General features: G+C 46.7%; 1 protein-coding gene across 1 annotated transcript in view; it reads left to right on the plus strand.

Moving 5' to 3' along the window:
• The first annotated feature begins 3,209 nt into the window (after nt 1–3,209).
• The window catches only part of SLC1A7 (solute carrier family 1 member 7), a 78,010-nt gene continuing 53,615 nt past the window's right edge, over nt 3,210–27,604 (plus strand). The window contains exons 1-2 of the mRNA XM_046660084.1: nt 3,210–3,240; nt 4,110–4,290. Of these exons, the coding sequence (XP_046516040.1) occupies nt 4,114–4,290 (177 nt within the window). The 5' untranslated portion in view covers nt 3,210–3,240; nt 4,110–4,113. The remainder of the gene's footprint in view (nt 3,241–4,109; nt 4,291–27,604) is intronic.

Raw genomic sequence — 27,604 nt, forward strand, 5'->3', positions numbered from 1 at the left:
TGAAGCCCCACACTTCCCGTCCCGGGCTCCCATGGAATGCACCCCACGCCCAGCATTTCCATATGCTTTGTCACTGTTGATTCTTTTTTTGTCCTCCTCACCAGGTTCAATGCCTGGCACAGAGTAGAAGCTTGACAACTATCAGCTTGCGTGAATGAATCAGAGTTAGCTGGAAAGCAGATTTAGGAAGAATCCTAGGCCCTGGGCCGGTGGTTCTCAGCCCTGACTGAGCCCAGAATCACCTGGGTTGCTTATTAAAAATATAAGTGCTTGAAGGGGCTGGCCCGGTGGCGCCGCGGTTAAATTGGCACATTCCACTTCGGTGGCCTGGGGGTCGCCAGTTCGGATCCCAGGTGCGGACATCGCACCGCTTGGCAAGCCATGCTGTGGTAGGCGTCCCACATATAAAGTAGAGGAAGACGGGCACAGATGTTAGCTCAGACCAATCTTCCTCAGCAAAAAGAGGAGGATTGGCAGCAGTTAGCTCAGGGCTAATCTTCCTCAAAAAGAAAAATACATATATATGTATATATATATAAATGCCTGAGCCCTCTTTTGGAAATTCTGATTCAATAGATCTTCTGTGGGGGCTGACAGTCTACACTTCACAAGCCCTACTAAGGAATTCTCATGTATAATCTGGTTCAGATCACTGTTCTACACCTTTGCTATTCAAAGTGTAGTCGGGAGAGCAGAATGACCTGAGAGCTTGTTAGAAACACAGACTCTCAGGCACCAGCCTAGATCTACTGAAACACAGTCTGCATTGTAACAAGATCCCCGGTGAATCACAGGTACATTGAGAAACCCTGGTCTCTTCCGCTGGACCAGTACCACCTACCTCACACTAACAACAGTCACCTGTCAATGATATGTGTGCGTTTGTCACTTTCTAATTTACAAAGCACATTTCAAAGGGTAAAAGGAAAAGCAACCAAAAATTATTGACTGCAGCTTCTGCTGTGTGCCGTCCGTGTGTTATCTCCTTTAACCCTCACAACAATCCTTGAGATAGGCAGGGGTCACAGGAGGTTTTCCCAAACTCCTAGAGTTTGACCAGTGAAATCTATCTGGGATGGGTTCTCAAATCAGGTATATGTAAAGACACCCTACGAGGCCGGAGCAAGCTTGTGACTGTCACTAAATTCACATGGTTAACATGTACCTTCCTGAAGGGTCATCACCTTGTTCACATTCCTTTTGGCCCAGAGATCCCAAGATTCTTTGGTTCGATGTCAGAATGCCACTTAGAGCCAATCTGTTACCGTATTTTTGAGGACTCGCCAGATGGGGTGCAACCAAGACCTCTCTGTGACCCACCTAATGCCAGGTAATCAGAATTTCTATCTCCCTCAGGGCTTTAATCAGCTGAACTGAGGGGCAGTCCTGAACCGTGATCTAGAGGTCACCCACATTGTACTCCAGAGGCTCCCCCATAATCTGAAATAATGCAATATGAGATACTAATAAAGCCTGACTTTATGTGTACAACTGTAAAATAATGTGACTCTCCCGAATTTTAAGACATTAGTCAGGATACACAATTTCCAAGCTGGCTATCCGGGCAAACTGTGGACGGTGTTCACATTCTCGCCGCACGGTGGCGCCACGATAGCCGGTTAACAGAAGTCCTTGCCGGGTCGTGTTAGTCCTGTCTGAACCGGGCTGTGGTTTACAGCGCCAGGGTTTCTTCTAGTAATTGTGATGGCTTTTATTTCGTTTTTGTGTTTTAAAATCTCTTTAAGTGCCTTATAATAATGTCATCCAAACACTCCCTAAGCGGTGGCGCTACTGAGAGTGCAGAAAACACTGCGGAGCATCAGTGACGATGGGAGGAGGTGAGACGCGATGGACCCGTGATGGGCTCCGCGGTTCAGGGAGCAGAGAGGGCTCCGTGAAATACTGAGAATACTGGGAATACAGAAGGGAAAAGTATGCGCAGAGGCTATGGATTGAGGTCTCCCTAGAATGCATTCCCTGAGAAACAGTCCCAAGGGAACGGGAGCACTGAATGATGGGCACTTTGATTCCTGCCCTGGGCGGAAAGGGTTTGTTTATCCTGCTTCTCAGCCCCATGCTGGGAGATCTCTCATGACCAGACTGCGGCTTAGCTGCTGTTTTGTTTTGCAGTTAGGCCCATGGATCATGGAGTGAGACAATCTGGATTTGAATCCTGCTCCCACCACTTCCCAGTAGTGTGATGTTGGGCAAGTCATTAACTCTCTGCATCTTATTTCCTTTTCTATAAAACAGGCACATAATGGTGCCCAGCTTGTAGGGTTGTTGTGTGAGAGCTAAATGGAGACAATCTATTAGGGGCTTAGCACAGTGCCTGGGACAGAGTAAGTGCTCGTTAAACGTTAGCAGTGGGGGCTAGCCCAGTGGCGCAGCAGTTAAGTTCGCACATTCCACTTCGGGGGCCTGCGGTTCGAGGGTTCGGATCCCAGGTGTGGACATGGCATTGCTTGGCAAACCATGCTGTGGTAGGTGTCCCACATAGAAAGTAGAGGAAGATGGGCACGGATATTAGCTCAGGGCCAGTCTTCCTCAGCAAAGAAAAGAGGAGGATTGGCAGCAGATGTTAGCTCAGGGCTAATCTTCCTCAAAAACAATAAAAAACAAAAAACGTTAGCCCTCATTCTCCTCAGCATCACCGTTTTCCCAGCTCAGGGCTGTGCAGGACCCCCAGGAGACGGAGAGTTTCCATCACCGAGAGAATTCTTTCTCCTTCGTCTCTCTAAATATCTGACATGTAACTGACTGTGCTCATCCCAGAAAATCAGTATATTATTCGATTCTTTGCCAATCTCATTTTGAAATCCTTGGGAAAACTTCTGGGTTTTCCTGAAATCATGGGAAAGTCTATTATAGGTCTGTGAATCAAGGCTGGCAAGATGTGGGCAGAGTCTTCAAGGATCTGTCTCTCCCCTTTGCCCTGTCTACCCCTCCTTTTCTGGGCTTCTTTCACCGCCTCCTCACATCCCTGGAGCCTTCACAAGGACCTGCTGCCCGAGACACAGACAGAACGTGACACAGCACCCCGTGAGCCAGGCCCAGAGTTCTCCCCACACGCCCATCGAATCTCGGAGAGCCGGCCCTGTCAGAGACTGCTTCACTCCCCCTCCTCTGGAGGACCTCTTGTAGTCTTTGGGGAATGAGTAGGGATGAGTAAAAGGATGATAAAGGCCAGAAGGGGATTCCAGGGACATTTCTCCCTCTCCTCGGAGTGACATTTAAATGGTAAGATTGAGGGGGGCCGATTCTGAGGGCAGGGGGTGGAGGTTGGTTCTGAAGGGGACGCTCTGGCCTGGGGTGGCTGGGCAGGCCCAGGAGAGGGAGTGGGGGTGGCTCCTTAGAGCTTCATCTCTCCAGGGATCAGAGCCTTTTCCCCTCTCCCCATAGATCTCCTGCAAGGTGTTAGCTACCAAATTGCATTTTTTAAACAATCCATTAATTCACTTCTCCATTAAACACACGTGCGCGCGCGCGCGCACACACACACACACACACACACACACACACACACACACACACACGGAGGGGCATATAAACAAGGGAGGGGCCTGAGGGAGAACTGCTGGGGTGAAAGGAGGCACAGGCGATGTAAGCCGTCCAGGGCTCTGGGATTCAGAGGTACTGGCGTGGATCATGCTCTGGAAAGGGCCCTGGAGACCTGGGCAGTTGCCCTTAACTCAGTCACTAACTTGCTGTGTGACCTTGAGCAAGTCACTTCTTTCAGCCTCAGTTTGGAAAGTGAGGGGATCTGACAGCAGGATCTTTCCGATCCCCGGAGGTCGGGGCTTGTTTTTTTCAATCTTTTGATGCAGGAAATTGAGTGGAAGCTAACTCTTGGTTAATAGCTCGTTACTGTCATTCGTCTTACAATGCTCTTTTCTGGTTTTGTTTCCCTCCCTCATCACTGATCCCCACGCCTCTTCACTCCTCTCATGGGCATTCATTCTAATGCCTCTGATGTGGGTCTGTCAATAGGCATGTCTCCTTATGAAATATGTTCTCTTGTTTGGTGCATGCTTGTGTTTTTCTTCTGTCCACAGTACTGTGACACGTGCTCTCTGCCTCTTATGTTTTTGCCCGGCACCGTTTTGAAGACTCATGCATGTTGCTGTGGGTGCATGCTGTCCATCCTGGCTGCCGTCGGAGTTCTGTGGTCGTATCTGTCACAGTTTACTTATCCAGTCTTCTGGTAGTAGACGCTTTCAGCACCTCCGCTCTCTGATACCACAGACAGCACCACGATGGGCAGCCTCCTGCACCCCTCCTGATACACCTGTAAGAGAACTCCTCTGGGGTATAACCCAAGAACAGGATTGCTGGGGCAGAGGGTGCAAGCAAAGTCGAGATCATAGTCCGAATTTTAGAGCTGAAAAAACAACGCTTAGATTACATGAATAGAAACTGGGGATCTAGGATTCTTTTCCAGAATTTCTGCCTCCAGATTCTGGGCTGGCTCCAAGGTGCCTCTATAAATAACTAAATCTGGTCCATTCGGAGCAACAACTAGTTTCCCTGTTATGTGGTCTCAGTAGTGAACTCAGATAAACTGACTGGTTGTCTAGACACCATGGCATTAGCTATTAAGGGCGTCCTCGCCACGCTGGGTGTGTCGCCCTGAGCCTGCGGCTGAGGAACCCTTGCTTCTTGAATTACCACAACCTCTCGCATGTTACAGCAGAAAGCAATTAATAGCTCCCACGTGTTTTGTCTTAATTCTCCTAACAACGCTGTCAGGCAGGGGCAAATATCATTTCCATTTCAAGTGAAGGAAACTGAGGTTCGGCGTCGTTTAGCTGTAAGGTGACAGGTCTGAGACCCAAACCCGGCCTCTGAGCCCAAGTCTAGTGTAATCTCCACTCCGCAGAGCTGGAAGCCGAAAACAAGCCTGCCCACACGGCCAGACATTTGGATGAGATCGTGAAAGCTCAGAACTTTGAGCCAGTTGTTTGCAAGATCTGTCTGCAGATGTTTGGCATTTAGCTCCAACCAGGAGAGACCCCAGCTGACACACAGAAGGGACAGGGACATGGCACTAGGGAGAGCTTCTCGCACGGGCGATTGCAGAGCTGCAGGTTTCCAGGCTGTGTCAGCTGGTGGCAGCAAGGTGCTGTAACCTGTACCAAGAAGGGGACAATCTGGTTTCCTCTCCTAGTCCTCTCCCCAGACAGTGAGAAATGTCAGTCATGGCAAAAGAGAAACAAATGTCCTCTGCTTTTGAAGCTTTCCCTGACAAATTTATTGTATTCCATTTCATTCGGCTTGCAAAGCCATGCACTTTGAAAAATGTAGTTCCATGTGACGAACATTTACTATCTGCTCTGTGCCGGGCACAGTGCCCAGCTCCGGGGTTTTAAATGATTAAGTTCATGAGCCACGTGGTGCTGAGCAAGGTACCCCTGTGAGCCAATGGCGATATGATAGTACCTGCTGCATGAGGCGGTTGTAGGCTGTCACACGCTCAGCACAGGGTAAACACACGACGAGTGGTATTGGTGGTATTACTCAACGTGCTAAACGAGGAAGGTGTAAATATGCCATGTTAGGGAGCCCTGCAGAGGGAACAGCGAGCGGTCTCTGGAGAGAGCAGTGGGGGCTGGAGTAAGCTCTACTGAGTGGAGAGAGGATATTTAGCTGGTCTGAGATGACACTGAGCTGTGGGATAAGTTCACTGGGGAGGAGCATGTGTGAAATGATGCTGTTCCTGCCCTCTGTGAATTGTCCTTACCATGTGCTTCTTTCCCCCCTCCATTGCGTGTATGGATCTTTCTCCAGGCACTGCCAACCTGGGCACGTGCTTATCTGCTTCCAACACGGTCTTTCCCCCAGACTCTGAGCTCCCAAGGCCGGAGCCATGTGGTCAGCCCTTAGTACAGGGTCATACAGAAGGTCAGTCCTCATTAGAGATTTGTTAGGTGAATGAAAACCACAGAGGCATAAGACAGCCTGGACTGTGCTAGTAGTGGTGAGGAGTTCTGCACAGCTGGCATGTTGAGGGATCACAGCTGGGAGTCAGCAGGGGTTAGGCTGTCAGGGCCCTGTGTGATGGGCTGGGGATTTATTTCTCTGGATGGCTCAGACTAAGGTGGCGGCAGTAAGAGAGATGAAATGCAGGAGTAGAAGTCACTAGGTGGATTAATGGGGGTGACGAGTTAGGGAAGAAGTCGGGGATGGCACTCTGCTGTATCCTGGACTGCTTACTGCTCTTGGATAATTTGCCATGTCTGCCAAGAGGCAACAAATATTCATTCAAACAGGGCCCCCGACATGCTGCTGTGGTTCATTGGTTCCCATCTTGACTCCCTGGCATGGAAGGTACTTATATTAGTCAAGGTTCTCCAGAAAAACAGAACCAACGGGTGTGTGTGTGTGTGTGTGTGTGTGTGTGTGTGTGTGTGGAGAGAGAGAGAGAGATTTGTTTTACAGAATTGGCTCACGTGATTATGGAAGTGCAGGTCCAAAATCTGCAGGGGCGGCCAGTAGGCTAGAGACCCAGGCAGGAGGGGCAGTCCAAGTCCCAAGGCCGTCTGCTGGTAGAATTCCTTCTTGTTCAGGGGGAGGTTGGTCTTTGTTCTGATCAGGCCTTCAACTTATTAGGTGAAGCCCACTCACATTGTGGAGGGCAAAGTCCACCGGTTTGAATGCTAATCTCATCCAAAAACATCCTCACAAAAACATTCAGAATAATGTTTGACCCAATATCTGGGCCCAGCCAAGTTGACGGTTAATTAAATTAACCATCCCGGTACTCTCAGAATTCAGCCGCATTCCTGACTTGGGCAGTCCATCCACCGTGGACTTCCCCTCTACCCTCTCGCTGTCTCCCTTTCTCTTAGTTACTTTCATGCTCCAACAGGGTCACTTTGGGGAAAATTTCGGGCGACTGGCTCTGGCCCTGTTTTGCCCACATAGTGGCCATGACATATCTATAAGGAAGCAATTTCCATTGTCCTGCCTTCAAGTTTGATGATCTTTTCTTTTGCCTGCTCAAATCTGCCTTTGAATTCCCTCTAGTGAATTTTTTGTTTCATTTATTGTACTTTTTAGCTCCAGAATTTCCTTTGAGGTTTTCTCTCTCTTCATTGATATTTCCATTTCATATATCATTTTCTTGACTTTCTCCACATCTTCCTTTAGTTCTTTGAGCATCTTTAAGACAGTTGTCTAGAAGTCTTTGTCCAGGGCCAGCCCCGGTGGCCTAGTGGTTAAATTCGGCGTGCTCGGCTTCAGTGGCCGGGGTTCAGATCCTGGGCACAGACCTGCTCCACTCATCTGTCAGTGGCCATGCTGTGGCAGCAGCTCACACAGAAAAAGAGGAAGACTGGCAGTGGATGTTAGTTCAGGGCAAATCTTCCTCAGCAAAACAAAAAAAGTCTTTGTCTAGTCTGTTCATAGTGAGATCTTTTTCAGGAACAGTTTCTGTTGATTTTTCTCCCTTTTGAATGGGCCATACTCTCCTGTTTCTTTGTACACCTTGTGATTTTTGTTTGCAAACTAAACATTTGAATCTAATAATGTGGTAACTCTGGAAATCAGATGCTCCCCCATCCCCGGGGTTTGTTGTTCTTTGTTACTGTTTTTGGTTTGGGGATTGTTGTAGACTGTCTTCGTGCTAAAGATCAGCCTGAGGTGTAAATTAAAAGTCTTAGGTCACTTTCTAATTTTTCCCAAATACGCAGTTGTTTTTGAACGTCTTAGTCTTTAATGACTGTCTCCCAAAAAAGAAAATAGAGAATAATGAAGGGAGGGAGAAGGGCAGCAGCCTTTTACATCCCTTGGAAATCACTTCCCTGTCCTGCATGGGTGGGGCTGGCAACCGTGGGAGGAGGCACAGCGACAGTGGCGGCCACCTCTTCGTCTGCACCTCTGTGATCAGAAGCAGCAATCAGCAATCAGAGCACAGATCCCTGATCTCTGGAGGGTGGGATCCTTTCTGCACACCCTGGCTCCTGCCAGCTCTGTGTAAGCGGCTCCAGGAACACATACATGCACAGCTGTCTGCCATATGTCTGGGGATGGGGGATGGGCAGCTGCTACTGTGCTACAAGCTGAAATTTGCGTCAAAATAAACTGCAATTTACTATCCAAGCCTTCCCTTGGAAGTTGCAAGCCTTGAACAGACTCCAGAGTTCCAAACAGTTCCGTCGGACAGATTCTTCCGGCGCTTTGTCTAGGTGGGGAGACAGATTCCTGGAGCTTCCTACGGCACTGTCTTCCCAGAGCCCCCTCTTGTGTTTAGTCTTAAAGGATTGTTTGGTTTGCTAGGTAGACTGAGAAGAGAGGGCATCCAGGTGGTGGGAATAGCATGTGCAAAGACTCAGGCAAGAAAGGGTATGAGTGTGCTAGGGAAATGACGAGAATTTCAGTATGGATGGGGCAGGAGAAAGAGGAAGAAAGGGAGGGAAAATAAAGAGAGACGGAGACGAGGAGAACAGTCTTTGGCTTTTGTGGTGAATAAATTCTCATGGCAGAATTCTTGCTGATGTGCAAATTCAAAATTTTATTCAAAGCATAGAATAAGCAGCGATCAACCAAGGGCCTGCATCTGAAGTGTTCAGTAAATCTCATTTGTCTGGCTTGTCTAAACACAGCTATAAAAAGAGCGAAACAGCTTGAAAAGGATGTTTTGAATTTTTTTTTTTTTTAAAAAAGGGCAAAGTCAGGAGAATCTTTTGCTGTTTTCAGGGAAATTCTCTTCTTCATGCTTTGGTGCCTGCCACCTTGCAGAGTTAATGGGAGCGGAGGCTCCTGTGGTCCCAGCATCTCCCGGGGACAACAGCCTCTTGGAGCCTCGTCTGCGGCTTCTTCCTGCTGGCCACTGTGTCCAGACCTTTCTCCCCAGGAGCCACCCAACCGCCTGTTCATCCACAATCTACACAACCAGGAGAATCAAGGAATCCCGCAGGGGTGGGAAGTACAAGAGCAGTGTGCATTCAATTTTATGAGCAATAAATAATAAGGAAACAAGCTCCTATTGGACATTTAGTTCAACAACACCCCAGGATGGGTGTAGCCCCACAGCCGGCACCATCCAACTTCTGCCCATTTTGTGTAGCACTCAAGACTCTTCACAACAATGTTTGTGAGATTATAACAAGCCATCTGCGTGTTTAAGGAGCAGTAAGGTCTGTTCGGTGAGGGAGATATTTGAGGGCATTCAGACTTGCTGACTGAGTCAATCAGGAGGTTCAATTAACTATAAAACTCCATTCTCCAAAGAATTCAGAATACCCAAGAGTTCATTGGAATCTTCCTAAGAGTAAGTCTTCTGGACTTACTCCTCTGAACTTAATCTAAGAACTCGGAGCTGCAGCAACACACATCACCTTGACCTGGAGAGCTATTAATTCCCTTGACCATAATTTATTTAGCATCTATTATGCACCATGCATTTCAGTGGTTGTAGTGGTTCAGCTTCACAGCAGTGGTCATAACCAAGGGGTAGGAGACCCCATGCACTCAGGTGAGCAGAATGGAGAGACCACTGTACGACTAAAGAAAGACCACCCAAATGAGAACAAACAGGGGCCACTGACTGATTCAGAGCTTGCTCCAGCAAGGGAGTCAGCCACCAACATTTGCGTTTGGTAGAGATTCAAAGGCAGGCAAGGGAGCAGGAAAGCTTTATAGTGGAAAAAAAGGGAGAGTTCGGCGGTGTGCTCTGACTAAAGGCTCTTGGTAAAGGGAAGCTGGAAACAGCTGACTAGACGCAGGGCATCTTTATGTGATTGGTTTGGGGAGCATATTCGGCTTTCTCTGGCTGGTCCTGAGTTGGACGTGGGAGCAAAGAATAGGAAAGCTTACCGTCGTTGAACCAGTCTGAGCATTCTGGGCTGATTACCGCAGATATTGTGGTTTTGCCTCCCAAGCTGGTTGCTGCAGAGGCTGTGGGTCAGAGGTCAATTGTTGCATATGGTCTGGCCATTGTCCATTTGTATATTCAGTCTCTAAGTACACACACTTCTTTGATTTTCATTTTTGTTCAGACTATCTAAGACAATAATCAAATAGCACACAAGCTGGAGGCAAAACTGGGTTAGGAAGTGAAGAGGGGAGTTCAGCATAGTGATGGGCAGACAGCAGACATTGGGCGAGTCATGGTTCTAATACTGAGGCTGGGAGACAAGTCTAGGACTTCAGACTTCTAGTATAGCTCATCCGCAGTTCACTTCAGTTCCTTCCATTCATTCAACAAATATTTCTATTTGTTACTGTTGCATTAAAGTAGTCTCCTGTTTCTTCAATTAGATCCTTCCCCAATAACCATCATCTGTTCTGACGTTGCAGCTTAGTCTCCCTCCCCCGCCCCGTTGCTGAATCCTCTTAAATGGGTTGTGATGGACTGAATGGTGGCCCCTCCAAAAGATATGTCCACACCCTAATGCCTGGGATCTGTAAATGTGGCTTTATTTGGTCAAAGGCTCTTCACAGATGTAATTAAGTTAAGGATCTTGAGACGAGGGGATCATCCTTGATTATCTGGGTGGGCCCTAAATCCAATGACAAGTGACCTTATAAGAGTGGGTCAGAGGGAGACCACACAGACACAGAGGAGAAAGCCATGTGAAGGTGGAGGCAGAGATTCCAGTGATGCAGCCACAAACCAAGGAATGCCAAGGATTGCGGGCCGTTACCAGGAGCTTGGAGAGAGGCAGAGAGTGCATTCTCTCCTAGAGCCTCTGGAGGGAGCGTGGCCCTGCTGACACTTTGCTTTAGGACTTCTGGCCTCCAGGATTGTGAGAGAAGAAGTTTATGGGGGGTTTTTTGTTTTTGCTGAGGAAGATTAGCCCTGAGCTAACATCTGTGCCAGTCTTCCTCTATTTTGTATGTGGGATGCCACCACAGGATGGCTGACGAGTGGAGTAGGTGTGCGCTCACGATGCGAACCGGCAAACCCGGGCCACCGAAGCAGAGTGCACTGAACATAACCCCTCCACCACGGGGCCGGCCTAAATTTCTGTGGTTTTACTCCACCAAGTTTGTGGTAATTTATTACGACAGCCGCAGGAAACGAATACCATCACCCATAGGAAGAAATTACTTTTGTTCAGGTCAAATAATTGTGTGATTTTGAATACACTGTTTCTATAAACATTGTTAAAACCACCTAAAATTTTTTTCAAAAGAAACAAAAAAAATACCCATGATCCTCACCAGGCATATTGATTATTTCTATTTCTTCACATTCTCTTCCAGTCATTATCCTTATGAGTATTGCAAAACTAGTATTTGCAATTCTCCATTTTCATTCAACTTTAGAATGGCGACATCGTCCCATGTGGCTTCATTATCTTCACCATTGTATTTGTGGTAGTATTTCATAGAGGAGGACTGCGAGCATTAATTCCTCCATCATTCTTCTGTTGTTGGGGATCCAGGCTATTTTGTTACAGATAATGTTGCAATGAAAAATAATAGCGACAATAACCACCGTTTGTAGTGGGCCTATGGTGCCCCAAGCTGAGACACTTCAGCTTGTATGGTTTTGTCTAAGCCTCTCAATCAATAATTCTTAAAAGCAAGAAAGAGTTTGTTGGAGGGGGAGATGGGCAATACAGATGAAGAAAATGGGGCTTGGAGAGGGGACTCAGCATGCCCCAACAGCTCATAAAGCTAGGAAGCAGGGCAGCCTATCTGACTCCAAAACCCACACTTTGTCATCAAGTCATACTGCGTCCCAAAAGTTAACGCAGATACAACTTTTAGTTTGTATCATATCTTCAAACTACATTCCCAGGAGTGAGATGACAAAGTCAGGGGTTAAATGCTTACCATGTCCTGAAAACATACTGTCATACCACCTGGGCTGGTTATTTTCCATTGCACCAGCCAACTGCGTCCGCTTTCCGTCCTTCTCTGTCCTGCTCTGTGACCCAAGAGGCCAAACCTTGTGGATGGATCACCCAAGTGCCTTGTCCTCTGGCTTCCGGTTGGGCAGGGGGGAGAGTGGGTGGGACTTCTTACTCTGCCTGCTCTGCCTGGCCTGCAGTTTGGACAGTGACTGTGAGCCACCTCCTCTGACCCATAGCTGATGGCTTCAGTCTTCTCAGGTTCCAGTGGTGGTTCTTTCCTGCCCCTCCCCCTTCAGGCCTATGGGTAGGACTGGCTGCCCTGGTCCCAGAGAGCTTCACCATCCCAGGGTGACTCCCTTAACTCCACCCACTGCTCCCTAAACACCCTCGTTCTCTCCCTTGAGTTAACCTTCTGAGCACACCATCTCCTTCATGCCTGCAGAACGGTTGTACTATTCTCAAGTTTTCACAGCAGTGAAGGATCCCGTCAAGGCCTGAGATCTGGAAGTACAAGACAGAGTTGCCAGGCAGGTGTGAGATCCCTACAGAAGTAGACCTTTCTGGAGTTTCCTGTCCGGTCCTCCAGCCATGACTTCTGCATGTGGAGTAGGCTTGGCTTCCACGTGACTCTGTCATCCTTCCACAGGTGGACACCTCATCTAGGTAGGGCAACAGTCTCCCGGGAATTTGGAATTGGGACCCAGAGATGGCCATTCCTCTTGATGGGGCTGAAGCTAAGAGGTCAGATACCGCTGGGTCTGGGACAATGGCCCACCGTGGCCTGTTGGAGGAAAATGATCTGGTCTTTTCAGAAAGAGAGAGAGAAGAGTGAAGGAGATGCAGAGAGAGAAACTGGCATGAGAGAGGAGATGGCTCTGGAGGGATGGAGAAGTAATCTGCACGCCTGACTTTTCAGTTCTTGGTTCTAGACTTTTGCGAAGCCCAAGTGGCCTTGACTCCAGGTTCTCTGAGGGACCTCCATTTCCTTCTCATAAATGCCCCCCTTTGTTTAACCTAGTTTGAAAGTATTTCCATATAACCAAATTTTTTCTGGTGGAGGCCCCTTCACCACATGGCACAGCAGCTCCACTTTGCCTCCTGGGGAAAGCCCCATCCAAGGACCCCATGACAGGTGAGCGGGTGTGGGGCCAGATCAGCTCCTGTTCCAGGAGCCCTGTGGTGCTCACAGCTAGAAGGTTCAGGGACGCCGGGACATCACGGTGCTGTCTGGTCCTGAGCAACTGGTGCCTGTGCAGCAGCTTACTGTCTGGGGTGTGGAGGGAGGGGGAGGCCGCTTGTAATAAGGGCCCAGCAGAGGGTACCAAAGGCCTAACCACCGTGCGCACTCTTTGTCTGAAGCTCATAACCAGTCAGGCATGCAAAGATGTTATTCCCAAGGGTATTTATTCCAGCATTGTACATAATGGCAAAAAATTAGAAACATACCAAATTTCCAACTATGAGGGCTTAATCAACTAAATTGTGGAACAATTATGGAACAATTACAGAACAGCCACATAATGTACTATAAAACAGCCACTAAAAAAGACCTGGGGGAAAACTTGGTTATTCATATGAAAAATGTTCAAAGTATATTAAATTAATAAGTAATGTGTACAATAGTTAAAAGATGGGAGCAACCCAAGTGTCCATTGACAGATGAATAGATGTGCAAAATGTGATATATACATACAATGGAATATTATTCAGCCTTAAAAAAGGGAAGATATTCTGACACATGCTACGACACAGATGAACCTTGAGGATATTATGCTGAGTGAAATTTAAACAAAAGGACAAATATTATATGCTTTCCCTTACATGAGGTATCTAGAGTAGCCAAATTCACAGAGATGGAAGGTAAAATGGTGGTCGCCAGGTGCTAGGGGAGGGGAAGCGGAGAGTTAGCGTTTGATGAGCACAGAGTTTCAGTCAGGAATGATGGAGGAGCTCTGAAGGTGGATGGTGGGGGTCGTCACACAACAATGTGCTTGTACTTAATGCCACGGAACTGTATGTTTGATGATGGTTTAAACGGTAAATTTTACGTCACACATATTTTAGCACAAGGGTAAAAAAGGAAAAAGCAATATGTGTGCTTTTGCAAAAAAATATTTAGACATAGAAAAGTGCTTGGGAGTCTGAACTAAAAAGCTCTTCCTGGGTTTGGACTACGGAATATTTTTGTTTTTCTTACTTTTCAGCAGTGAATGTGTACTACTTGCAGCAGTTTCTTTTTGAGTTGAAAAAAGGAGACAAGCAGGATGGGCACAAGCTGACGTGGCCTGTCCACGGTGGGGGGGAGGGGCGCAGGGCGGGGTGCACTCCCACCTGCGTGGGTCACGGGGTCGTGTTTGTTATGGGGCAGACATTGATTACCCCTGGTCGGCTCCCCACCCTCTGGACATAGCACCCAGACCCAGCCTTCCACCCTTTACACGTGTGGACCTTCAGGCAGACCCAAGTCCATGGAGAACCACAGACGCTGTGAAAAGAGTTTCCAGATCACTCACAAATCTCATCACTACTTACACTTTTCTATCCTTTGGCTCATGTGGTACCCTGTCTCTCCCTTCTTCACCAGGACAGCATCTATTCATCAATAAGACTTAGCTCAGCTGACACCTCCTCCAGGAAGCCTTCCCTGACCCACCAGGCTGTGCCTGCAGCTCCTTCTCACCCCGCAGTCTCCAGAGTCCCCTCTGTGTGCCACATGCCACACATACCATGAGCTCCTTGAGGCAGTGTCACGCCTCTGCAGCTCTGCCCACTCTGTGCCAAGCCTGGTGCCCAGCCCAGGTAGGGGCTTGGATTAGTTGAGCTGAGCAGGGCCCATCTGTCCCCAGAGGTGAAGCTGGTTTCCTGACAGAGGTCATCTGGTGCTAGCCGCTGGGTGCACAGCTCAAGTTCCAACTCCATTTTGAAAAGGATGGCAAATAATTTCTATTTTCCTAAAACAAAAGGGCACGATAAATCATAAATCTAGGTGGGGTTTCTTGGGGTCTTATTTCTTTATTTGAGCATGATAATGCTAGAGCAGAAAGGTCCTGATGGAGGCTGTGCTCCCGCAAGGAAATAAAGTTGTGGATGGAGGAGGCACACGAGCCTGGGAGTCAGAAGGCCTGTGGGGTGAGGAGCAGGGATGGGGGGTAATCCTAAGGGCGTGACTTCGCTTCTCTGTGACTCAAGTTCCTCATTAAATTGCGGTGATAATCCCTGTAGCCTTTGACCAACATCTCCCCATTTCTCCCACTCCTTAACCCCTGGCAACCACCATTCTACTCTCTGTTTCTGAGTTCAACTTTTTTAGGTCCCACATATAAGTGAGATCATACAGTATGTGTCATTCTCAGTCTGACTGACTTCACTTAGCAGAACGCCCTCAAGGTCTGTCCATGTTGTCGCAAGTGGCAGGATTTCATCTTTTTTTGTGGCTGAGTAGTATCCCACTGTGTATAAATACACCTTCTTTCTCCACTCATCCATCGATGGGCGCCGAGGTCGCGTCCATGTCTCAGCTGTTGTGAACACGCTGCAGTGAACACAGGCTGCAGATATCTCTTCAAGACAGAGACTGCACCTTCCTCGGGTGTATGTAAGTTTTTAAAGCTCTCTGGGATATTTAAATTGTGTTGGCTCTATTTTTCCCGCCTGCCTCTGCAAGGCTGCAGGCCTTATTTGGACTCTCCAGAAACCCTGGTGAGGGAAAGAGGGAAAAGTTAGTTTGATCAAACGTGTTCAACTTCGGGATCTCTGCTGGATCCCCTGAGCCTAGCCTAGCAACATGGGAATACTTTAAAATTGGGAATTCTTTCAAATTGCATTTTGTGTTGGGTTTTCATCACAAAACTTTTCCAGACTCCAGGTCTTTGTATCTCATGGACTCAGTTTCACCATTTAAAATCTAAATTCAATAAGATAATTATCATTCTAAACTGGCTCGATTCCATTTTCAGCCTTTATTGAAAATATCCCAAGTGGGTCATTGATCCTTTCTAAGAGGAAAAGTAACTTTGTTAGCAAGTGACTTATGTGCATGTGTATCCTGTATTTGAATTTTATTTGTCAGTGTTTCCCACCTGGACTTGGGCTCAAGAGTGGGAAACCGTCATACAGCCACACAGCAAGTTATCTTGTAATTAATCAACCCATTGACTTACTTACAGACCCTGGTGATACCGAAAGCTGATGATGATGGATAATGCCTCTATTGCTATAGTCTTTCAATGTTTCTTATGCTTATGCCACATGCAGGCATCGTTCTAGATGCTGGAGATACAGCAGGGAACAAATATTACAAAATGTAACCCCACTGGCTCCTCACTAAAAAAACTTTACAAAATCTTTCCAGAAGTTGGGGCCTGTAGATTCTCCTACTTGAAAAAACAGAAGGGGAGGAAGGAAGGAAAGGTAGTGCCAGAGTACAGTGGAATAAGTGCGGATTAAGACTTGGAAGGCTTTGGATTTATTTTGAGCTTCCTAGCTGTGTGACCTTGGGGAAGTCACTTGACGTCTCTCTGCCTCCATTTCCTCATCTGTAAAATAGGGATAATGAAGATATTTAATAGAATTGTTGTGAGGATTAAATTAATTAAGACATGGGAAGTGCTTAGAATAATGCCTGGCGCATGTTGAATATCAAAGAAATATTAGCTATTTATTGTGGTTGCAGATATTATCAGCCCTGAGTAGGTCACTTAACCTCTCAGCTTCTGTTTTTTTCCCCTGTAAAACAGGGGCTAACGTTCTATCTCCTCGTGGATAAGGTTGAAGTGAGATGAAGTAGGTGAAAGCACTTTGTAAACTGGGGTTTCAACGCGGACTCACAGCCGTCAGCTGTTGAGGAGCCCAGGGAGAGGAGGGTCACGAGGCGGAAGTGGGCAGAGAGTCACGAGGACTGCGAGCGGGGCCAGAGGCAACACTTGGTGCCAGCAATTGTGGTCACGCAGATGTTTCCAATGAAGCCACAAATCCAGGTTTTTATGTAAGATCTCTAGTTTTCAACTGTTGGCAATTAAGTCAGATTTTTGTAAAACACTTTGAGAGCCAATCAAAACAAGGTGCAGGCCGCGATTTGTGACCTGTTATAAACTCTTACAACTGTTACTTCATAAACCAAGAAGGGGGAAACTGTGAAGACAGCTGATGCAACGACTAAACTGAAGAGCCAAGAAACAACTAACGTTAATTGGGTGCCATGTGTTGTGCACCTTGTAGCATTTGATTCTCCCAGCAGCCCCAAGAGACAGGCGTTAGCATCCCCAGTCTGCCGATGAGGAAACCGAGGCCCAGAGACGCCTAAGGACCCAGAACTGGTGAGCGGCTGATGGGGTTGGATGCCATGTCTCTGCGACTTCCAAACCCAATCTTTTCACTCTGATGATGTGGCAAGATTTACAGCACGGTATCAGCTGAGCCCACAGGCCCCTCGACTTCACTGCAAACTAAAATGCCAAGCGCTGGGCAGAGGCAGTGGGCACAGCCTTCAGACTTGTTGCCCTGCCCTGCTCCGCTTCACCATAGGGGAAACCTAAACGAAGACCACTACAGTTAACTGTGTTTCATCATTCGGCGCCAGAATTCGTCCTTGCCTAAAAGAGGGTCTTGGGCCTTAGGGTATCATTCAGTGAGGCTTCTGGATCTGGACTAAGCAGCCTGAAGAGAAAGGAGAGGATGTCAGTCTCCAGATCAAAAAGGGTCCTGGAACCAGTCCCAAAAGCAAGGTACAAAAATGCAGCAAGGTCTATACACTAACAGGCTTTACGTTAATAATCCAAAGCATAAGTCTCTACGTTGCTGTGGTTTAGACCAGTGGCTCCTGTCACCCTCAACCCAATGCCGGGTCCCACCTCCAAATGATTACATCAAAACCCGGGGATTTGATGGGGCTTCGGTAAGTTTTAAAAGCTCCCTGGCAACTGACTAAGCGTTGGTGATCTAGTGTTTTCTAAGGGAACCCAGGAGATACTTTGTTCATTCAACAGCTATTTCTTGAGCATCTACTATGTGCCAGACACAACATTAGTGCTGGAAACAGAGTGGGCAATAGAAAGGCAATGTCCTTACCTTAGTCTAGTGGCCGGAGAAAGAAAAGCAGACACAATAAATAACATCATTTTAGGTATAATAATAATTGTTATAAAGAAAAATAAAACAGGTTAAAGGCATAGAGAGTGATCAAGGAACAGGTTATTTTACTGAGGACTTATTTATTTTTTTAAGTTAAGATTTATCTTTGAGTAGGTAATACATTCACATGTTTTTAAGAAGTCAAAACGATAAAAAGAGATACCCTGAGAAGACCTGCTCCAGCCTCTGACCCTGTCTATTCCATTTCTGGCCCAGTCAGTCTCAGAATATGACCTCCTCATTGGCAATCTGGGAACTTGATAGAAATGCACAGTTCTGGGCTCCAACCCAGACCCTTCAGTCGGAAGCTCTGGGAGCGAGAGCCGCATCCGTGTTTGAACCAGCCCTCTGGGTGGTGCCGGTCCACGCTGAAGTTTGAGAACCGCTGCTCTAGTTTCGTAAACCAACATCTCTCTCTGTTTGTTCTGTATCCTTCCAGTGTCTCTTCTGTAAATACTGGTAGCACAAATATTCATCCTTGTTTTGTCCCTTCACACACAATTACTATTCTGCACCTCAGTTTTATTACTTAATATATGTTAGAGATCTTTCCGTTTAAGTACAAAGTTCATTATTTTCTGTACATTCCTATTAGTTGTCTGGATGTACCATAGAGTGTTTAACCAACTCACACCTAATGATTGGAGGTTATTTCTGTATTTTGTCATCACTATTTGCTGTTACCCAATTGATAACCTTACGAGTCATTTCACATTTGTGCAAGTCAGAGGATGAATTCCTAGAAAATGGGGTGTAGGATCAAAAGTGAATGAATTGGGAAATTTCATAGATGGTGTTTGCTGTTCATACAGGATTTTTGCCAATTTTTTTAAGTAAAAAATTGTAGCCTAGTGTAGTTTCAATCTATATTTCTCTTATTTCTAATGAAATTGACCATCTTTGAATATGTTTAAGGGCTGTCTAACTGTGAACTGCCCATTTGTGTCTTTTGACCATTTTTTTTCTATAAGATTGATGGTCTTTTCCTCATCTGCTTCCAGAAGCTTTTGATACGTTCAGGGGATTAATCCTTTGTGATATGAGTTGCAAATAATTTTTCCCAGCTTGTCACTTACCTTTTGACTTTGCTTATGGAACGTTTTACTTTAATTTTTAAATGTTTTCTACCTAAAATTTAGTTCTTGAAAATCTGAATTTAGTAACTTATCCAAAATTGATTACAAGGTTCACCAGGGCCTATTGGAAGCAAATGACCAAGCTTGGATGCAGACAACTGATACAAAACAAAAAGTTAGGTTTTTGTCCACGATATTTGTGTACAAACATTTCTGTAGTATCTACTCTGTGTCAGGGACAAATAAAGTGGTTTGCTTTTTCAAGCTGTATTTTTTTCCTACAATTTTTCATTGCAAATATATATCACTATATATACTTATATATAATGGATTAAATATTTTCCCACGGATGGGGCCAGGGATGCGTTTTTATCCCCACAAAGAACAAATTATTGTGAGAACCAAGCACTGAGCTGCAAGTGAAATTCTGGAATGCAGCCCATTTGTAGGCTCATAAGTGGCCTGGTACTCTTTGCGTCTGCAGTCGTCGCTGAGCCCTGTGATGGCAGGGACCGGGTCCCCTACAGCGCTCACCAAATACTTCTAAGAACAACTTACTAATTGATCAGTTGTGGAGAAGGTGGCCTGAGTGCAACACGTCTTTAAGTGTCCACACCTGTGCACATGCTGCTCTCTCAGTCTGGAGTCCTTCTAAGTACCTATTCTCGGAAGTCCGAGCCTTAGCCAGCTGCCCGGGGCAGGGCCCCTAGCTGGGGGCCTTGTGACTTCTGGGCCACCGCCCCTCTGCACTGTGGTCCTGGAAGGGATCATCTCAGCAGGTGAAAAGTGCACACTTGCCAGCTACGGCCGGAGCCCAGGCATGGGCCTTGAGTCCAGAGTCCATCCCTGTCTGAGCCAGCTCAGTGCCTTTGGCTGGGAAGCCCCCAGGACCATGAAACCCACTATGAGCTCAAGATAATCCTTCTCTCTTTGAAGTTTCTAAAAGGAGACAAAGGAAGAAAGAAAATAAACTAATATTTACATTTTACATATTTGTTCTTTAAAATCACCCCCGTGAGGTTGGGGTTGCCATGAATCCCCATTGGCAACCTGAGAAACTGAGGCCCAGAAAGAAGAGGGACTTGTTTATGGTCACATAATTAATAAGGAGCTGGTCTAGAATAATAACAATAACAGTAACAGCAATAGCTAACGATTATCGAAAGCTTACTCCAGGCCAGAAATTGCCAAGCTGTTCTAAGGATGTACACGTTGGATGCGGTGTGGTAAAGTCTGTGTGGCCACAGGAGGGAAAGAGAACAAGTTTTGAACGGGAGAAATTTATTATGCTCACAGATCCTGGAGGAGGTCATGCATGCCAAGGGCAGGGCCACGGGGAAAGCACCTGGGTCAGGCAGGAGACAGAACAGAGCGAGGGAAGGTCTGCGCCAGAGCCTTTACTGGGGTTTCTGCAGGAAAGACAAGCCAGGGCAGGGTAAACAGTTTGGATAATTCTGGTGGGTTTGGGGCTATAGAGGTGGCTCTAGGTGTCTGGTACCTGGCCCTGGGATGACTTAGGGCAGGGGAAAAATTGGCTTGGTGTGTGAGAGTTAGATAAGGAGGTGATTGATAGGGTAGAGACTGGGGATTGGCTAGTTTGCATATGAAAGGCGTCCTCATGGGCAGGTTGTTATTATCTTTAGGGATTAGCCAGCCCTGGGAGGGGCAGTCTCTTCCTGGGTCTGTAAAGCCCCCAAATTGTAGAGCATCAAGAATATAAGAAAATAGGGCTGGCCCGGTGGCACAGCGGTTAATGCTTCAGCGGCCCGGGGTTCACCAGTTCGGATCCCAGGTGCGGACATAGCACCGCTTGGCAAGCCATGCTGTGATAGGCGTCCCACATATAAAGTAGAGGAAGATAGGCATGGATGTTAGCTCAGGACCAGTCTTCCTCAGCAAAAAGAGGAGGATTGGCAGCAGATGTCAGCTCAGGGCTAATCTTCCTCAAAAAAAGCCCCACAAAAAACCAAAACCAAAACAAAACGAAAAAAAGAATACAAGAAAATATAGTTAATGTAATTGGTCCTGTGATGAATGAGTGCCAAATAGACAAATACAAAATCTAAGAAAACACGATTAGAACATGTGCATTTTGTGTGTAGTGCTATTTAATACTCACGCTTGCCCTCTAAACAGGAAACTGTTATTAGCCCCACTAGTTACTGATGAGGAAACTGGGTTCTTGAGAAGTTAAGTGACTTGCCCACTGTCACCCAGCTGGTAGGAAGGTGGAGCAGGATTTACACCTACGTTCCTGTCACTTCTGGGCCCACTGTGCCACCTTGATGTCCCCCTGCACCAAGTACCAGGGCTCAGAAGGGAGTGGAAGGAAAGATGGCCACACCTGCCTCCCCCTGCCGGTGCCTGCTCTCCTGGCCGCTCCACATGGATCAAAAACTCTTCTCTAAAGAAGCCAGGTTCTCTGGTTTCTCCTTCAAACAGGAAGATGAGAAGGACTGGGGTGCAAATCCTGGCTCTGCTACTTACCAGCTGAGTGTCCACTGAAAAGTCCATTTATTTAGGCCTGAGTGTTCTCATTTGTAAAATAATGCTGACGGGTTTGTTGTATGGACTGGATAAAATCATGTATGCCAAGGACTCAGCACGGAACTCGTGCTGAATAAGGGTGTTGGTGAATTGGCTGAGACCAAGGCCTGCATCCACGCTGGGGGAGGTTATTTCTCTCAGGGTGCAGATGTCTCCTCTCCTAGCCCAAGAAAGTTATTCAGCATCTACCGGTGAGGAGGAGGAGGCACTCTCGCCCTAGGTGTGTGCGGGATGATGTCTGGGTAGGGAGGTCTCACTCCGCTTTGCCCGACCAGTCCAGCTGCTTCAGAGTCTGTTAAAATATGGCTGCACATGCGTTTCCGTTGTATCCAGGGTGGACTGCAGGAGAAGCTGGCAGTGGCTTCGGCTTCCGTGCTTTCCCGTCCACATGTGTGGAGATAGTGTGCCTTAGAAAAGAATCCAGAACCCAAACGTTTCACGTTCCTCCAGGACCTACACCTGCTTCTGTCTGCACTCTCAGGTCTCCTAGGGCTGTGTGGCTTCAGAAGTCAGAACCTTCTTTCTCTGTCACCTATTTGCTTCCTTATACCAAACAACAGATGATTTGAATAACCTGTTAAAAATTGTTCGTGTTCCCTGGCATCCCCAGGGAAAGATGCTGCCCACTCAGTTAGGATGTCCTTAGACGCTGCCCACTCAGTTAGGACGTCCCTAGATGAACATAAGGATGGAGCCTGGCCAGCAGGCAGGGGGCTGTGCAAAGAGGCTAACCGTGTTTGTAGGTGCATTTATTACCTCACCAGAGCAAATCTTCCAAGTGTGCAGTCCCTGGACTTTCTCCCTGAAAGCTGTCAATGTCAGACAAATAGAATTTAAGGCAAAAAATATTGCTAGAGATGAGGAGGGTCAGTACAAAACGATAATATGATCAAACCACAAGGAAAACTTGTATGAAATTTAGCAACACAGACTTAAAATATATATATTAGAAATCAAAAGGAGGACAAGGAGAAAAAGACAAATCCACTGTCACAGTGGTAGGGCCTCAACCAGCAACTGATAGATGAAATAGATGCAAAAATAAGTACAGATAGAGGAGATTCGAACTAATGCATTCTCAAGTTTGATTTCATGGATATACATATAACACTGCACACATAATCTGCAGAATATGCATTCTTTCAAAGCACGTCTGGAACATTTATGAAAATTGAACATTTACCAGGTCATAAAGCAAATCTCTGCAAACCTCAAAGGATTACTATCATATGTCCTCATTCTCCGCCCACAGTAGGGTTATTAGACGTCAATAACAAGTTTTTTCAACAAATGGTGCTGGAACAATTGTATATCCACACACAAAAAGATGAATTTAGACCCTTAATTCACACCACACACAAAAATTAATTCAAAATGGATCATAGACCATAATTTAAGAGCTAAAACTATAACACTTTTAGAAGAAGACGTAGGAGAAAATATTCTTGACCTTGGATTAGGGAAGGAGTTCTTAAATGTGACACTAAAAGCATGATCCATAAAAGAAAAAAGTGATGAATCAGACAATAAAAAAAATTTTGTACTTTAAAAGTCGCTATTAAGAAAATGAAAAGATAAGCCACAGTCTGGGAGAAAATATTTGCAAATCATAATTCTGGTAAAGGTCTTGTATCCAGAATACATAAAACTTTTACAACTCAAGAAGACAGACAACGTAATTTTTTAAACAGACAAAAGATTTGAATAGACATTTCACCAAAGAAGATCTATGAATAACTGACAAGCACATTAAACGATGCTCAACATCGTCATTGGGAAAATGCAAATTAAAACCACAAGGCGCTTCACGCCCATTAGGATGGCTGTAATCAAAAAGACAGACAGTAAAAACTATGGGAAAGCATGTGAAGAAATTGGAACCCTCATACTTTGCTGACAGGAACGTAAAATGGTGCATTCACTTCGGAAAACAGCCTGGCAGTCTCTTAAAAAGTTGAGCATAAATTTATGTTTAACAACCTAGTAATCCAGCTCATAGATATCTGCTCGAGATAAGCAAAAACATGCGTGCACAGAAAGACTTGTAAGTGAAAGTTCACAGCAACAGTACTCAAAAAAGCCAAAAAGTGGAGACAAAACACACGTCCATCAACTGGTGAGTGGGAAAAACAAAAAGTGCTATATCCACACGACGGAACACCGTCCATCAATAAGAGGAATGAACTACTGATGTGTGCTACGGACATGGAGGAACGTCAAAAATATTGAGCTAAGTGAAAGAAGTCAAATAACAAAAAAAGACCATATGGCATGTGATCCATTTCTATAAAATGTCCAGAAAAGGCAAGTCTGTGGAGATGAGAAGCAGATTGGTGTTCGCCTGAGCATGGAGGTGGGAGCGGGGATTGACTAAAAATGGGCATGAGGGGTCTTTTGGGGATGAGGGAAATGTTCCAAAATAGGATTGTGGTGATGATTGCACAACTCGGTAAATTTACTAAAAACATTGAACTGTATGCCTAAAATAGGTGAATCATGTGGTACGTAATTTATACCTAAATAAAGCTTTTTAAAAAAATAACAAAAAGTTAAGTAGGTGGGGCCGGCCTGGTGCTGCAGTGGTTAAGTGCGCATGTTCTGCTTCGGTGGCCTGGGGTTCGCCAGTTCGGATCCCAGGTGTGGACCTACCCACTGCTTGTCAAGCCATGCTGTGGCAGGTGTCCCACATATAAAGTGGAGGAAGATGGGCACAGATGTTAGCTCAGGGCCAGTCTTCCTCAGCAAAAAGAGGAGGATTGGTGGCAGATGTTAGCTCAGGGCTAATCTTCCTCAAAAAAACCACCAAAATTTAATTTCAGTCATTAGGGAAATGCAAATATACACCCAAATGTAATACTATTTCACACCCACCAGATTGGCAGGAGTTAAAAATCAATACCAAATGTTGGGGAGCACGTGGAGCAATGGGAACGTTCATACGTTGTGGATGAGTGTATCAACTGATAAAAGTAACTTGCAAAACAAGACCGAGTAAAGTCGAACATCTGCATGACCTATGACCTAGTAATTCCATTGCTATGTGTGTACCCTAGGGAGAGTGGCACATGTGCGTTTGTAGTCAAGAATGTTTATAGCAGCATTGCTCATAATAGTCAACAACTGGAAAAAGCACAAATGTCCACCAACAATACATGATAAGTCAATAATATTCATTCACGCCAAGGAATGCTGCATAGCAGAAAAAAACAAACTACGGCTACACTGAATGACATTGAATCTCAAGAGCATGACATTGAGCGAAAAAAAATGAAATGCGGTTCAATGTACATAAGTTCAAAAATAGGCAAGTCTAAATAATATATTCAAACCTATGAAGGAAAGCAATGGAATGAAAAAACATAAAATTTGGGAGAGAGGTCACTTTTGGGAGACGAGAAAAGAAATAAAATGAAAACTCCTCTTTTAAACAATCAGCACACGAGATGGCTAAGACCTATGTTCCTAGTTGCGGCATCCTTAGATTTTAGTGACCATACCTTGGGGCCAAAGGAAACACACCAGCTCTCTGCTAGAGTGAAATTGCCCTGACCCGTACCCCCTCCTAAGAGTTTGGATGCTGTCAGGAGCCAGGGAGTCAAGCCAGCCCTACTGACCCCAACAGGACCTCAACCCTGACCTTGACCTCTTGACTCTTGAGTTAATAGCTAAAGGTTCTGAGCACCATTACCCATATTGTTGTCCTCAAGTGCCGCATTCACCATCAACCAATCAATCAATTAACAAGCCCTGGACTTAACAATGAGAAAAGATGAGATGTAATTGCAGATCAGAGCCAGCTCACTTCTGCCCTCAGGTAAGTCCCTTTCCCTTGCTGTCATCTCCTCCCTCCTCTGTAAACATCACTGGGTCTGGATCAGAGTTCCTTGACCCTTTTGAACACATACTCTCTTCGGAGGAACAGAAATGTTCACACTCCCCAGAGACTCGGGCGTGGACCTTACAGGGAAACGTTCTCCTCTCCCCCAACCCTGGGAATTCTCTTGGCTGCTGGGGTTATAAGTAGAAACAGCACCTCTAGCCAAGAAGGTTTTGTTGAGCTTTGCTCTGTGGTTCATAGAGTAAAAGAAGAGGGGATTTCTGTTTATTTTCCAAAAATAAAATGATGATATTGAGTGTGCTTTTTAAAGCAGGACCTCCCTCAGAGCCTCTGCCATGCCCCTCAGGGGGTGGCACTGCTCGTCCCGCTCCCAGAGCCGAGAATCACTTAATCCGCTCACCAGCCTGTGGCTGTGCCCAGCTCTGGTGCCTGCCCTGGGTGTCTGAGAAGGCCCAGCAGGGGAGGTTAGAGAGCTGCTCCCCTGAGCTCCTCCTCTGCCCCTGTGGAGGCTCATTCCCGGCCGAGATTCTTGGGGATCACTGCCGCTCCTTCCTTAGCTGGGCTCGGAGTAGCCAGCCGTCTGCACCGTTTCTTCTTGTGGGACAAGCCCCCCCCCCGCCACAGTTCTACGGAGGGGAAATCATCCAAACACAGGCATGCGTGATGACGTGGAGGGACCTGTTGGTCATGCGCTGTCCTGGCAGCCAGTTCTCAGCAGGATTTTCCTCAGTGTTACCCAGATGAGAGTTTTGAGGGGTCACCGCCTCATCCCCAGATCTGGGGGTCGGTGGGCACTATGAGAGAGAGGGTCTGGAAAAGACCGTTGAGGGCCTAGAGCCCAGGGCTCTCCTCCCCTCAGCCCCCTCCCATCCGTTGCTTGGCTCCTTTCTGCTCCAGGCCCCCAAGACGTTGCCTAGCTTTCGTTTGTTTTTCCCTGGGCACAAGGAGTTTACTGCCTCCAGAGGCAGCCAATCCATCTTTAAATATTTACAGTTGTCAGATTCCAAAATGCTGAGGAGTTAGGCACTAGAAATAGTAATGCGATGGGAAGGAGGAAGGTCGAAGAGCTTTTGAATAAATTGCCCTGTTTGCTTTCTTAATTGGGGTCTCTATATCTTGCAACCATTTGTTGAGCAGTTAGCACATGCCAACATCTGTATTAATTACTTTTCATGTAAGATGCTATTTAAACTTCCACAAACCCTATGAATTAGGAATAATTAATATCCTCATATCATAAATAGAGATTCAGAGCAGGGAGGCAACACGCCTAAAAGCCCCTGGTTAGTGGTGGGCCTGGAATTTAAATCCGGGTCTGTCCGACACCAGGGCCCGTGCTCCCCCCACCCAGGCTTGCCTATCTCGCTGCCTTATCATAGGCTCCAGAGGCAAGGAGTCATCTCTGAGGTGAGAAAGCTAAGGCTCAGGGAGTCAAATGACTTCCCCGAGAGCATTCTGCAGCGTCGGAACAAGAACCTAAATCTTGGCCCTTCTCCTGACTTGTTCACTTCTGCCCAGAGCCTCAAGGGCCTCGGCCCACTCTCATCTCGGCTTTTTCCAGAAACCAAGGCTGAGTCCATTCCCTGTTCAATTCCTTAATCTGATTCCCTAACATCTGTGGTCCCAACTGCCCAAGTCAGTCTTTCCCCAGTCACTGGCACTGCGGCTCTGCAGACAGCTATCCTGCATCCCCTGTCTGGCATCCCGCAGGCAGCAACCACTGACCTCAGCACCTTCCCAAAGGAAACAAGCGCCTGGCAGCCAGAGGCAGCAGGGAGCGAGAGCGCAGACACAGGTGGTACAAGAAGTGGTAATGGGGGGGGGGCGGTTGCTCCAGAAAAGGGTCCACACAGTTACTGCCGTGCAGGTTAGGGGATAGGAGCAAATTCTGCACATAAAGGAGACAGGCTACGAAATAACAACCAGTGGCAGAATGACCCTTTGAGGAGTGTTTCTGGGTTTAGGGAGGGCTGAGTAGGGAGGGGAAGGCCCCTGACTTGGCACCCGGTTTCCAGGTGGCCTTGCCCAGGCTTCTTTCCCTCTCAGGCCCTCAGACAGTGGACCAGAATGTCTCCAGGGCTCCCTGTGGATTCTCACCTTGCCAAGAGTCAAGTGACCAGGATAATGTACTAAATATTCTGCTGTGTCTGTCCAGTGTACCCACTTTTCTAACTGCTACTACACACAGCTACAGGGTTACCACAGAAGCA

This window comes from Equus quagga, chromosome 5, assembly GCF_021613505.1.
Source record: "Equus quagga isolate Etosha38 chromosome 5, UCLA_HA_Equagga_1.0, whole genome shotgun sequence".
In the NCBI taxonomy this organism is placed as follows: domain Eukaryota; kingdom Metazoa; phylum Chordata; class Mammalia; order Perissodactyla; family Equidae; genus Equus; species Equus quagga.